General features: G+C 47.0%; 1 protein-coding gene across 6 annotated transcripts in view; it reads right to left on the bottom strand.

Annotated features, from left to right (window-relative positions):
* vps8 (VPS8 subunit of CORVET complex) overlaps positions 1–12,500 on the bottom strand; it is a 69,497-nt gene that overhangs the window by 10,941 nt on the left and 46,056 nt on the right. For 5 of the 6 annotated variants that reach the window (XM_035534843.2, XM_081701012.1, XM_081701013.1 and 2 more), the window contains 3 exons: positions 12,334–12,500; positions 10,948–11,001; positions 2,745–2,825 (listed from right to left, as the gene is read on the bottom strand). The exon at positions 12,334–12,500 is cut by the window's right edge and continues 23 nt beyond it. In XM_035534843.2, coding sequence (XP_035390736.1) covers positions 2,745–2,825; positions 10,948–11,001; positions 12,334–12,500 — 302 coding nt within the window. The remainder of the gene's footprint in view (positions 1–2,744; positions 2,826–10,947; positions 11,002–12,333) is intronic. The other variant, XM_081701011.1, reaches the window with a different exon arrangement.

Here is a 12,500-nt window from a genome sequence, read left to right as displayed (position 1 = left end):
CATTTGCGTCTGAGAAGCCACAAACTCCCCTCAAAACCCAGTCCGGTTTTAATCTTAATCCTAATCCCTGCCAACATGCAGAAAAACAAAGGGAGGACCAGACAGAGGGAGAGGAACAGAGAGGATGTGTTTTGTTTTGGTTAGCTTGAGAAAGCAGCTTGTTCCTCTTGTGTCTCGTGGGATGGGAGGTAGCAGAGTGCTGACATCCATCATGGTATGTGTCACCAAGACGCTGCAGAAGAACTGGAGCACATACTGCACTGTCTAACTTTGTAATTCTCCACCCCTTAAAAAGGTGAACATCTTGAGAACATTGAAATCGGCCTGGTTCCTGTCACTTACTGACGGTGTACATTTATGCGCCACAGTATGCGTTTATTTCCTAGGAGGACCCAAACATCTGCCAAAGCTCTCTTTTAAATAATAGCACATCAGGGTTTCTATGTGAGGTAAAACAAAGTCAAGTGATGCATGTAAATGTAATATATATATATATATATATTTTAAAACATCTATGTCTATGGGATGTGTTTATAAGTGAAATACAGCTGAATCGCTCAGGTGCAGGACACAATCTGCATGCTTTTGTGCAGTGTAAAATTGCAGTGATTTACATGTAGGGTAGGCTCAGGTTGGTTTACGAGTAGTGTAGGGTAGGCTCAGGTTGGTTTACGAGTAGTGTAGGGTAGGCTCAGGTTGGTTTACGAGTAGGGTAGGGTCAGGTTGGTTTACGTGTAGGGTAGGGTAGGGTCAGGTTGGTTTACGAGTAGGGTAGGGTAGGGTCAGGTTGGTTTACGAGTAGGGTAGGGTAGGGTCAGGTTGGTTTACGAGTAGGGTAGGGTAGGGTCAGGTTGGTTTACGAGTAGGGTAGGGTAGGGTCAGGTTGGTTTACGAGTAGGGTAGGGTCAGGTTGGTTTACGAGTAGGGTAGGGTCAGGTTGGTTTACAAGTAGGGTAGGGTCAGGTTGGTTTACGTGTAGGGTAGGGTAGGGTCAGGTTGGTTTACGAGTAGGGTAGGGTAGGGTCAGGTTGGTTTACGAGTAGGGTAGGGTCAGGTTGGTTTACGAGTAGGGTAGGGTCAGGTTGGTTTACGAGTAGGGTAGGGTCAGGTTGGTTTACGAGTAGGGTAGGGTCAGGTTGGTTTACGAGTAGGGTAGGGTAGGGTCAGGTTGGTTTACATGTAGGGTAGGGTAGGGTCAGGTTGGTTTACATGTAGGGTAGGGTAGGGTCAGGTTGGTTTACGTGTAGGGTAGGGTCAGGTTGGTTTACGTGTAGGGTAGGGTCAGGTTGGTTTGTGTGTAGGGTAGGGTCAGGTTAGTTTATGTGTAGGGTAGGGTCCGGTTGGTTTGTGTGTAGGGTAGGGTCATGACAGTTTATTGGACAACTGAGGCCTGTCACAAGCTAGGTGTAGGGTGAAGATGGTGATGGCTTAGGTATAGATGCAGGTGTGATGGTTTAGGTTGGAGGACAAATTTCAGCTCAGCGCACACACGCACACTCGCACACTCGCACACACGAACATGCACACACGCGCGCACACACACACAAAGACTCTGGCTGTATCTTTGATCTCAACTGAGATAGAGGCTTCTGCTCGAACAAAAGTGGGTCCTTCCTCTCATGTGAAAAAAATAAAAACATGCTCACACATACATGATTACTCTCACACACACACACACACACACACACACACACACACACAGACACACACACACACACACACTCGCTCATTGAAGAGCACAAAGACTAGAAAATGACTACAGAATTTAAGTCAACATCTTATTAGGCTTTCTTACTTATCCAGGGAGGCGAGAGAGAACAGAGGCTCTGCTTGTGTGTGGGTTTGTGGGTATCCAACAGAGAAGCAGAATTGCCCCCAGTGACATAAGCAGAGAGGGATACTTCCTTTAGATGTACAGAAGAAGGTCAAACACCCTTGTCACTGTCGCCATGGAAACATGCCTTGTGCGATTAACTTGATTCAATGAATATGTTTTTTGTTTTTGTTTTTTATTTAAAGTTGCAACTCTTTTCTGAGTTATAGCATAGCAACTCTGTGCAAGAGTGTGTGGTAGGAAATAAATACATTTAAAATGGCTCTAATTAGTGAAAGGGAAAGTGAATGCTCTCTGTCACACACACACACACACACACACACACACACACACACACACACACACACACACACACACACACACACAGGCAAACTCCACGCTTTCAGCTTTATAGAAATAACACCTAAAATCAGGTCTTCCTGAAAGAGACCAAATCAGCACTGCAGACCCAACTAAGTGAAGAAACTACACCTCACTGCCCTGTTGGCTGACACCAGACTCAACTAGATGAGATACAAGCAGGATGACACATGTGCATAACAGATCCAGTCATGCAAATCCACAAGAACACTCTGATTCCATTACACCTCCTGTGGATATAACCATGGCATACAGAACACACGGGGAGGGGAGAGAAACCCTGCACTGCTCTTAAGAGAGACAGGGAGGGAGGGAGGGAGTGGAGAGAGAGAGAGAGGGGAAGACAGATTAGAAGACACAACTGCTATCACATCACATACGCAGACAACACGTAAATGGAAACACACACACGCACAGACGCACACCCACCCACCCACCCACCCCTCAGACAGAAGCAGCCGATTTATGGGAGATAGAGAGCCAAATAAATGTCATGAGAGAGTCACCACTGAAGCAGCATGTGCTCCGTGTGCGTGCGTGCATCTCTCACCCTGGACGGTCCTCTGTACATGCAGCGCAGCTGGTCCCAGGCCTGTATCTGTTGGGAATCCAACGTCACTTCAGCCAAGTCCTGCACCAGGAAACAGACGGACAGTGTCACTACCCACCACCATTCTGACTGGATCGCTACCTTGGTTAAAAAAAGAAAACTGGAAACTGGACGCACTGGGAGAAGACCAAATCCTGCAACCACCTGATGGTGAAAGATTGGCTGGTGTGACCCAGCTAACACGCTCTCCTGAGTCTACACATTTAAAAGGTAGCACTCCGCAAACAGCAGGGAACTGTGCAAGAGCAGAGCAGATCAATGCAGGCAAACGTTCGACGCTATGAAAGAGGCGAGGCGGACATTCAGACGGGGGGAAAGAAAGCACAACTACACCTGCGTGGTAAACAGCGTTTTGGTTTTGTTGCCCATGGCCTTTCGCTGAGAGACTAATCACTGTGTTCGTTTCTTTTAAGTGTTGATATGAGAATGTCAGGGGGAAAATGGAGGCCAGAGTCGCACAGTGGGAAAATCACTTCCAAGCTCAGGGCTTCTCTCTCTTGCTTTTTTCCACCAGGGTAAATTGTGTGTGTGTGTGTTGGTTGATTTAAAAGTTGGAACAGTGGAGTTAATTGGACATTAAAAGTGACATTTTCAGCCACGGCTGGAGGGAGACAGAGAAACGGACGAGCGATTAACGAGTGACGGCTCTGGCATTTAAGCAACCCTTAAAGGGGGAAAAAAGGGACTAGCCTTCACTACGCTTCCATTACACGGAATTTACGGAGAGAGGTGAGGGTCAAGTCACCAAAGGTGTGTCAATTAACAGGGTCTCGGAATAGGACGACACGCCAGTGCCCACATGGGTTGTGCAAATGCTGGAAATGCCCATTAACATCATCCAGTTTCCAAGGGGAAGGGCCGTCCGTTCCCTTCTGAGGTGCCTCGGTGCATCCCAGAGTGCCATCAGAAGTCCTGGACTGTGGCCCAGAGGAGCAGGGGAGATTTCTTCAAGACGAGAAGACTTGGAAACAGACGAGGGCAGGAGGTGGAAACTCGGCTGGCTTTTTGGCTTCCAGGCATTCGGATCCTGTGATTGTGGAGAACTTGAAAGGCCTCGGACTTCATCCTGGTGCCGATGAAAGCGACATCACAAAGGAGCGGCAGAGGATGGAACGGCCAAGCGCACCATCACGCATCTGCCATCATGTCTGTCCACTCCCACCAGCCACTGGGGATCAAACGTGCCCGTAGATAAGCGCACCCGTAGACAAGGGTGCCCGTAGACAAGGGTGCCCGTAGACAAGCGCGCCCGTAGATAAGCGTGCCCGTAGACAAGCGTGCCCGTAGACAAGCGTGCCCGTAGACAAGGGTGCCCGTAGATAAGCGTGCCCGTAGATAAGGGCGCCCGTAGATAAGCGCGCCCGTAAATAAGCGCGCCCGTAAATAAGCGCGCCCGTAGACAAGGGTGCCCGTAGATAAGGGTGCCCGTAGATAAGGGTGCCCGCGCCTAATTTCGGTCCATTCTTCCTCCATCCAGTACCGCTCCAGAGCGCACCATGTGAAATTCCACACTTTTCTTTTTGATCATGCTTAGAAAACTGAATGCGAGTCTCTGTGTGTGTGTGTGTGTGTGTGTGAGTGTGTGTGTGTGTGTGTGTGTGTGTGTCTGGGAACTCAGAAACAGAAGTGTGAACTCTACAGTTAGAAGAAGACAAATGCAGTCTTTCTGTCTCCTTTGAGCGCACAAAAGAAACCAACTCTGTCCCGCCGGTTCAACTGTCACTTGTGCCAAGCGGACTAGTGCAGTTCATTTCACTCAGGGCCATGTTCTTTAAACATGTCATTTACCCCCCTTCTCTTTTAAATAAACCAATTCTGCATTGGTTTTGACAGGAAACTAGCACCCTCCATCCAACACGTGTCAAAAACAGAATGTGACAAAAAGAATGAATTACCTCCCAGTTCCAAGTAACCTTTTCTATTTTGTGGCCTGATCCCCTGCGAGGGTCTTTCACATGCTGGTCAAAACAGAACGCCTGCCGAGAAGCAGCTGAGCGCACGCACGCACACGCACGCACGCGCACGCACACACACGCATACGCACGCGCACACACACACACACACACACGCATACACGCGCACGCACACACACGCACACACGCACACGCACACGCACACGCACACACGGCAGTGGCGCTGCACACTGCGGGATTGTGTGTTAGTTAACATCTGTTCAGATTAGGATTTGAACGAAATTTACAATCCCAGCTGCTGTTTGATTACCATAATCCCTCACCCCCCCCCCCCCCAAAAAAAAAAATCACAGGCACAGAAAACAGATGCATGGATTCTGATCAAACACTAAGCTTTATTAGCCAAGTGTGAAGCCTTCTAAATGGGTGACTTTCCTCAGGAAAGCTGATGTAACTAACAGCAGACGATTAGCATGCTAGCATGAGCTTGATTTTAGTATAAGCAAAAGTTGCATTTTGAGGGCAATGTACAGTGCCTACAGAATATTTTGATAGCCCTTCCAAATAGTCACTTTTTTTTTTTTGGTCTTACGGCCTGAAATCAAAACTCACAAAAAAATCAAGCAATCAGAAAAAAAGCATTCAAGCAATCACAAAAAAAAGAAAGTTCTGAAATAAAATTCTAAAAAATAGAAAAACTCGAACAACGGTTGGAAAAGCAATCGGTCGCCTGAGTTAGTACTTTGTAGAGCCTCCTTTTGCTGTAATTCCCGGCGTCGGTCTGTTTGGATATGTTCTTCCGGGCAGAACTGTTCCACCACTGAAGGACGTTCACCTTCCTCTCCTTAAGACACTGCCTTAGTTTATCTTTGCCGGTGTGTTTATCTTCAGCTGCCAGCGGAAGGCTGCATGTTTTAACCAACTGCAGAGAGACATGCCCCCCGTGACGATGTCGCCGCCACCACGCGTCACGGCAGGTGTGGTTGGCTCTGTGGTGGTGTGCTGTGGATTTTGCCAAACATACCGCTTGGAGTCCAGATCAACCTTGCCCTTATCTGAACATCTCTTTGGCCACATGACATTAAAATCGTCCGAGCGCTTTTCTGTCATCACGGCATGTCTCCAGGAGATGCTTCTCTCTAACCACCCTGCCATACAGTGTGAGACTGTCGTCACATGCACAGACCGACCAGTCGCATACAGACTTGCAGGTCGTTCAGAGTTGCCACTGGCCTCTTGGTAGTTTCCGTGATCTATGTCCTCCTGGAGGGACGGCACATTCTTGGCAAGGTGCTGGTGGTGCCGAACATTTTCCACTTCTTGGTGATGCTCTGAATGGTACTTAGGATAGGTAAAGCTACAGGAATCTTTCTGTATCCTCCTCCTAACTTGCGCCTTTCCACAGCCTCATCACGGAGCCCTTTCGTAAGCCGCTTTCCAACCGTGTTTGTGGTAGTGGAAACCTCACGGAACAGCTGGTTCTATTCTGAAGTGATCAAAACCACTATAGCTGATGTCGGGTGTGGGCGGATTAGCGTGGCATGGCTCTGGAAGGTGATTAGTTGATCAGGTGATCAGGTGTATAACGGTTACATTATAGGGCTAGTTACTTATCCAAACCAGGTATTGTGCTAATTAAATTAGAATAATTTATTATTTAGATTAAATAAAATGATAAAAAGTGTCATTTTCACTTTGATAATGTGTAAACACAGCTGGAAAAAGACAGATCTGGTATAATGTGAGAAAAGGCAAGGACGTCAATATGGTAGGATGATTTTCCATAGGCACTGTGTCTGTGCAAACAATTTTCAGTGTCCATAATGTGATAAGTACACCTCTTGTATGTGCAGTGCATGCTCAACTCCTCATACTCTTAGCGAGGTCAGTGCTTTCATGTCTTACATTGTGCTCAGTTGTTTTCAAAGGACGCATGGTAAACAACACTTTTCCAGCCAGTCCACATACACATGATTTGTAATTGTATTTAGCAGGTGAGAAACTGTCAGATGTGATACGAATGTCATTATGGCGCGTTTCCTCGTATGTAATTTTACCAAGTGTTGGGGTTTGCCGCCCTGCCCTACGTGAATGCACTCTCGCTCGGCAGGCGTTGCTTCAATTCTCTGCGGAGTCGCGTAATGCATAGTGCATAACGTTCACACTGCCCCTGTGCACACAGCCAAACAGAGCCGTAGCCATTAGCACACAAAATCGACGGCCAGGAAATGACCTTTTCTTCGCAGTAAAGAAAATGACAGGGTAGAACACACCATACAGGAGCTGAACAGAGTTGGGGTGGGGGGTGGGGGGGTTTCGGTGCTCTGCACAGGTGTCTTGCAAAGAGCACACAGGCAAACGTGCAGCAGTCCCCGTGCTGGAAATGCACGTCATGCGCGCCGTTAGTAGACTTTAAAGAAGGCAGCCTAGCGCTGACATTTTGAGCATCACTCAGTGGCACAGCCAGAGGGAGCCTCGTTAGTGTCACCGTGTTTCCGGAGGGTTAAATATTAATTAGGGATCTTCACGACAGCTCGGCTGCAGATTGCTGGGCAACCACCACTAACCTCCGACCAAGTGTGTGTGTGTGTGTGTGTGTGTGTGTGTGTGTGTGTGTGTGTGTGTGTGTGTGAGAGTGAGTGAGAGAGAGAGAGAGAGAGAAAGGAGGTCTGAGGAAAGCTTTTGAAGAAGTGGGTCACAGGGGTTACAACGTTGGATGTTAGTGATGTTTCTGGAGATGCGAAGGAAAGGCATTATGGGAATTCGCCGTCATCAGTCATTATAATCTGTTAAGATGATTCACACGCCATCAAAAACAACCACCACCTATAAAATGGAAATATCCTATTTTGAACTGTTATTACCTGTCCAGATCAACATATGTCTAATAAAAAGACACAAAACACAGCATCATGAAACTTGAGCTGTGCTTAGTGCCAAACGCTTCGTCTTGGACACGTCACAAACACCCCGAGCTAGTGAGCAGACCGCAGCGCTGCCTTCAGTTATATAGCTGGAAGTCGGGCGTGCGTATCTAGGAGCGTGTGTTTGGCAGGAAGTGAGCTTTCGTTTCTTCAAACCATTCTTATTACACTTATGCGCTATATACTTCCTGTGTCAACATCCTTGAAAGTGTTCAACATCCTTAAAAGACATTTGGCTCACATAGGGACGCTGAGGTGCTGTGCTATGTCATAGTTTATAATTAAAAGACTGACCCTCAAAATTAGTCCATTTAAACTGATGAGTTTTTATATAAGAAAATATGCTGAGACAACAATGACTACCTGAAAAATGCAATTGCATATTCACGGTCTGTGCTGTTGTCGTGTCCGTAGCCTCCATTTTCCCTCATGTTGAATACATTCTCCCTAGTTCTCCTGTCCAGTCCCAATCCCGTTTATTACGTTTCCCCCGTGTCTAGTTTTCCATAACGTTTCTGTCTATTTTTACTGACGTGTTGGTCCGTCTTTGTGAAGTCTTGCTCAGCTTTCGTCTAGTGTTTAGAAGCTCTTGTTCCTTGTCCTTACATCTTTGTACAATTTGGATTTATTCCTGGTTTCCTGTCGGATTTGTCAGCCTGGTCGTTTTTGTTTACTGGTACTGAGCCGAGCCCATTTTCTGACACTGTTTTGGACTACCCCGTGAGAGAACTCATTACTTTTAAGTTAAAACTGCCTGCGACTCAGACCGTGGTCAGACCGTGAATCTGACATAAAGCTGGAGACCAAAGAGCATTCTAATGTTTACGCTTTTGGCAGATACCTAGAAGTGCGAAACAAGTATAAGCTCTCTCTCAGACAACGATAAGTACAATAACAAACACTATTCATCTACACATGCTAATGTATTAGTCACCCAACAAGTGCAGGCTCTATAGTAATTTTAAATATTCCACAAATATATCAGTGTTTGTACACTGCAAGAGACTCTGGACAGCCAGAGGAAGTTGGTTGCACCATCTGGGAGCCAGGACAGAGAACAGTCCTTGCTCCTGAAAACACAACTAAAGTTCTAAACATGGACAGAAGAGGAAAAGGCTACAAAATACTATCCAAGTGTTTGGAGAACCCAGTGAGCACTGTTGGATCGACTGGGAAGAAACAGAAGCTGCATCACGCCGTCCAGGAACTGCATGGCGTCACTCAGAACTCCACGGCAGAGCACAAAGGGCAGGGAAGGCGTGGAGGGGCCAGCCGTCATGCGGGACTTGGGGTGGGAGAATACCAGTCGATATCCAGAGCTCCGCATACAACCGGCCTGAACGGGAGATTGGTTAGAATACTGAATAATAGTGAAGAGAGCGCGGTGCAGCCCAGTCCTCAGTAAACACCAGCCCAGCAGAGCAGCGCGATATGGTGGGGATACTCGTCCACGGCGGGAACCGGACAGCCTGTTAAAACTGAAGGATGAACGGATGGCGAAAGGGTGCAGGGAGATACTGCAAGACAACCTGCCCGAGTGCGGTGAAGAACTCAAACTTGGGAGAAACTCGTCTGCATCAGATACACACGGCAAGGGCAAGAGAGCAGGAATTAAACAACAAAACGATGCAATGGTCAGGTCTACAGCCAACCTGACCTACAGCAAATCTCAGTCTAGCACAAAAGGAGGTTCTACCAAGTACTAGTCCACAGGGACTGAATACTAACGCAAGCGGCATTATTTTTACATTTTTTAACATTTTATATACTTTTATTAAAGATCTGCTGACAAGTAATTTTGACTTTTAAAATGTGCTTTAAAGAGCACACTGGTTTCCAATAAAACTACATCCTGGAACAATGCATGTCATCTGTAATCCACACCAATCTGATTAATCTTTTAAAGGGGCTTGAATACGTTTGCAAGGCACCATATATCAAAGTTACAGCCTATTTTAAAGTACATATCAGTGCTGGAATCCCATGCGAAAGGGTCGCATTTTACAAACTCATTTTGTGACTGGTCTTAAACCCTTGCGGTAGCCCAGCAGGCGTCTTCCCTACAGACAGGCGGAGACGCTCCAGTGTGGCCTTGGGCCTTAGAGAAGGCCGGCGGCGGTAGGTACGTGGCTGTGTGTGTCATGAAGGATTTGTGAGATAATCCCAGCCTTCTTAGCACGGGTCGGAGAGTGAAAGAGCGGAGATGCGCCGGAGTTCTCGGAGACACGGCGGGAGAGCGTCTGAAAGATAGAAGATGGCATGTCTCTCTCCGCCATTCTTCCACGTCTGCGGCACCATGATTAGTTCTTTGTACGTGACGTTCCCGCTGAAAGCTGCAACCTAATTATAGTGGTTAATCATCGGGCTGTTGTTTTGTTTTGTTTTGTTTTTTTGCTTTGCGACAGAACTGGATGGTGTGCGAAAATGAGAAGGGGAAGAGAGAGAGAGGAGTGCAGAGCAGAGGAGAGGTGAAAAGGGTCATGTTGCACGCATGTGTTTGTCTGTCGCATGCTTGCTGCTAGACTGAACGAGAGGCCGTCGAGTGATGAGCTGTGAATTCTAAGCAGAGAGAGAGCGGGAGAGAGAGACAATAGTAGAGTGAAAAACAGAAAGAGGTGGACACTGATTACATTATAAATGACGGTGGTGCTGGTGTTTTGAAAGTTTCTGCAAATGTACGCTACGAGGGGAGAGCGGTGAAGGAAGAGAGAAAGAGAGAGAGAGAGAGAGAGAGAGAGAGAGGAAGACGGACGGAGATGAAGAGGAAGCGCGCGAGAGAGCGAATGGTGAAACTGGAGGTAAACGCCACACCAGGAACGCAGGGCGGAGATAAAAGGGAGAGACAAATCACCATAGCGTCCTCGCTCACGTGCAGCATGGAGACAAGAGTCAACGCCGTGACGACCGCAGTAATCCTGCCAGAGATTGGAGGATGAGTGCCTGCTCTGTTCCACAGATGGCTGCACTGGCGGAAGAACTGCGAGAGAGCGCGCTCTCTCCTTTGTCGGAGTGCGCCGGCGCGACCGCCGCCCGTGGCGTGTTACTGCGCGTTTCGGCTGACACATACGAGAGAGGAGGCTTATTGATTGCGTTTGCGCAAGGAATTCTTTCAAGAGCATCACTACCAGCTCACCTGAAAGGGTCGCCGGACTGTGAAACGTTCACAAGGCGGCACACGCCACAACCTGAAGGAATGTCTCTGTTTGATTAGCCACGGATTACCTAATCTTAATGTACTTGACAGCAATTCCATCACTGATCCTAATCCCATTGTAACCACATTATAATCCCACATCTCAACCTTACCTTTCTCCCATGAGCCTCGGTGTCGGCTCCCCGATAGGCGGACGTCACTTTGGTCTGAAACCCAAACCAGAGAGGCCCGAGTGAGCAGCCAGACTGGCAGAACAGGGAGGAAACGCACACACACAGCTTTGGAGAGTGGTGGAGACGTGAAATGTGGATGGACAGGCTCGATTATTGCTCTTCGGTGGTCTGAACCCCTGAAATATTATACACTTTCTTCCCTGGTGGGGAGGAAATGGAGTCTGAACAGAAGTCACTAACCCTGCTGCTTATGGCAGTTTGAACAACTATGTACCATGTTACGCTGTAACGAACATCTACGTTTACTAGTTTGATTTGTTTTTCCATGATGCTGATCTAACCATCAAGCACTGGACGCGATTTCGCTCCAAGTAATTTCCACATAACCACGGCCAAATCTTCACGAGCCTCCAACCACACCTGGTTCTTCAGTAATGACAGGCAGGCTTGGTGATGTGGGTCAGGACAGTATGACATGCTGAAGTTTAGAAAAATGAAAACTCAACTCTTTACAAAATAGTCAACCTCCGTAAAGACATGCAGGCTTCCCTCTTCAAAAGCAAAATCACTTGTGCTAAAAATGAAGTTGATGATAAAGTTCCATTTTAAACTTAAATTTAAAAGCGTCTCGGTGCCATTTCGTAAAATATCTTTATTGTATTGTGGTTTCCAATACTTGCTAGCTAGACCAGCCTCAGGGGTGCAAAACCAAAACAAAGACAAAACAGAAAAACACTAATTACTAAATGTCAGACACCAAAGATGTGTTGGCTGATTTGACTACACTTGGAGTGGAAAACGTACATGTGCAAATGAGATTTTAATTTGAAAAATTCCCTCAAGTAACTCAGATTTTGCCCTTATGGCAAAATATTGCATTTATAATTTTCCAGCAGAGACGCTGGAATGGCTGTGTTTAGTATTAGTGCATCTTTATTCAGCATAAACTTACTGGGTTTTTTAAATATGTATTTGTTGTTTTTTTTCAACCATTGTGGTATGTATAGTAATAGTGTTAGCCCCATAGCCCCATAATGACTGTACTCATACAGAACTGTCTCTTAAAGGTGAGATACTTCACGCTTTATCACCTCACTGTCACCGGGGGCAACAAGCTTGTGAGACTTACCACCACAGCCAACCAGATGCCAGCTGGGCGCACTGTCCATACATCATTTCTGTTTTTTCTAATCCGTTTTAAATTAGTAAAGATAATCTGCACGTGCAAAATCAGTGGTATGAATTGATTTTCATTGTTTCCTGTCTGAATGGTTAAACAGTGAAAAAAAAAAAAAGACAAAGGAAATGTCTGAAATGAGTGAAATGAATGTGAAAATATGCGTGACGTGGCAGGGTTAGACTAACCTGTGCGAGGGAGGTGGCACGCATCCTGCCACCCACAACACTGACCCGGTCTGCCGGCCGAGTTCCCTGCCTGGAGGTGCACTTATAACAGCTCCAGGAGTGAACACCATCTCCCACCAGACCCGGCTCTTTACCCATAACACCCTGCTCCTTCCTCTGCAGACACT

The sequence above is a fragment of the Electrophorus electricus genome, chromosome 18 (assembly GCF_041902795.1).
Source record: "Electrophorus electricus isolate QZ-2024a chromosome 18, ASM4190279v1, whole genome shotgun sequence".
Lineage (NCBI taxonomy): Eukaryota > Metazoa > Chordata > Actinopteri > Gymnotiformes > Gymnotidae > Electrophorus > Electrophorus electricus.
Note: the sequence above shows the minus strand (reverse complement) of the source record. Positions and strands in the feature narration are given on the sequence as shown.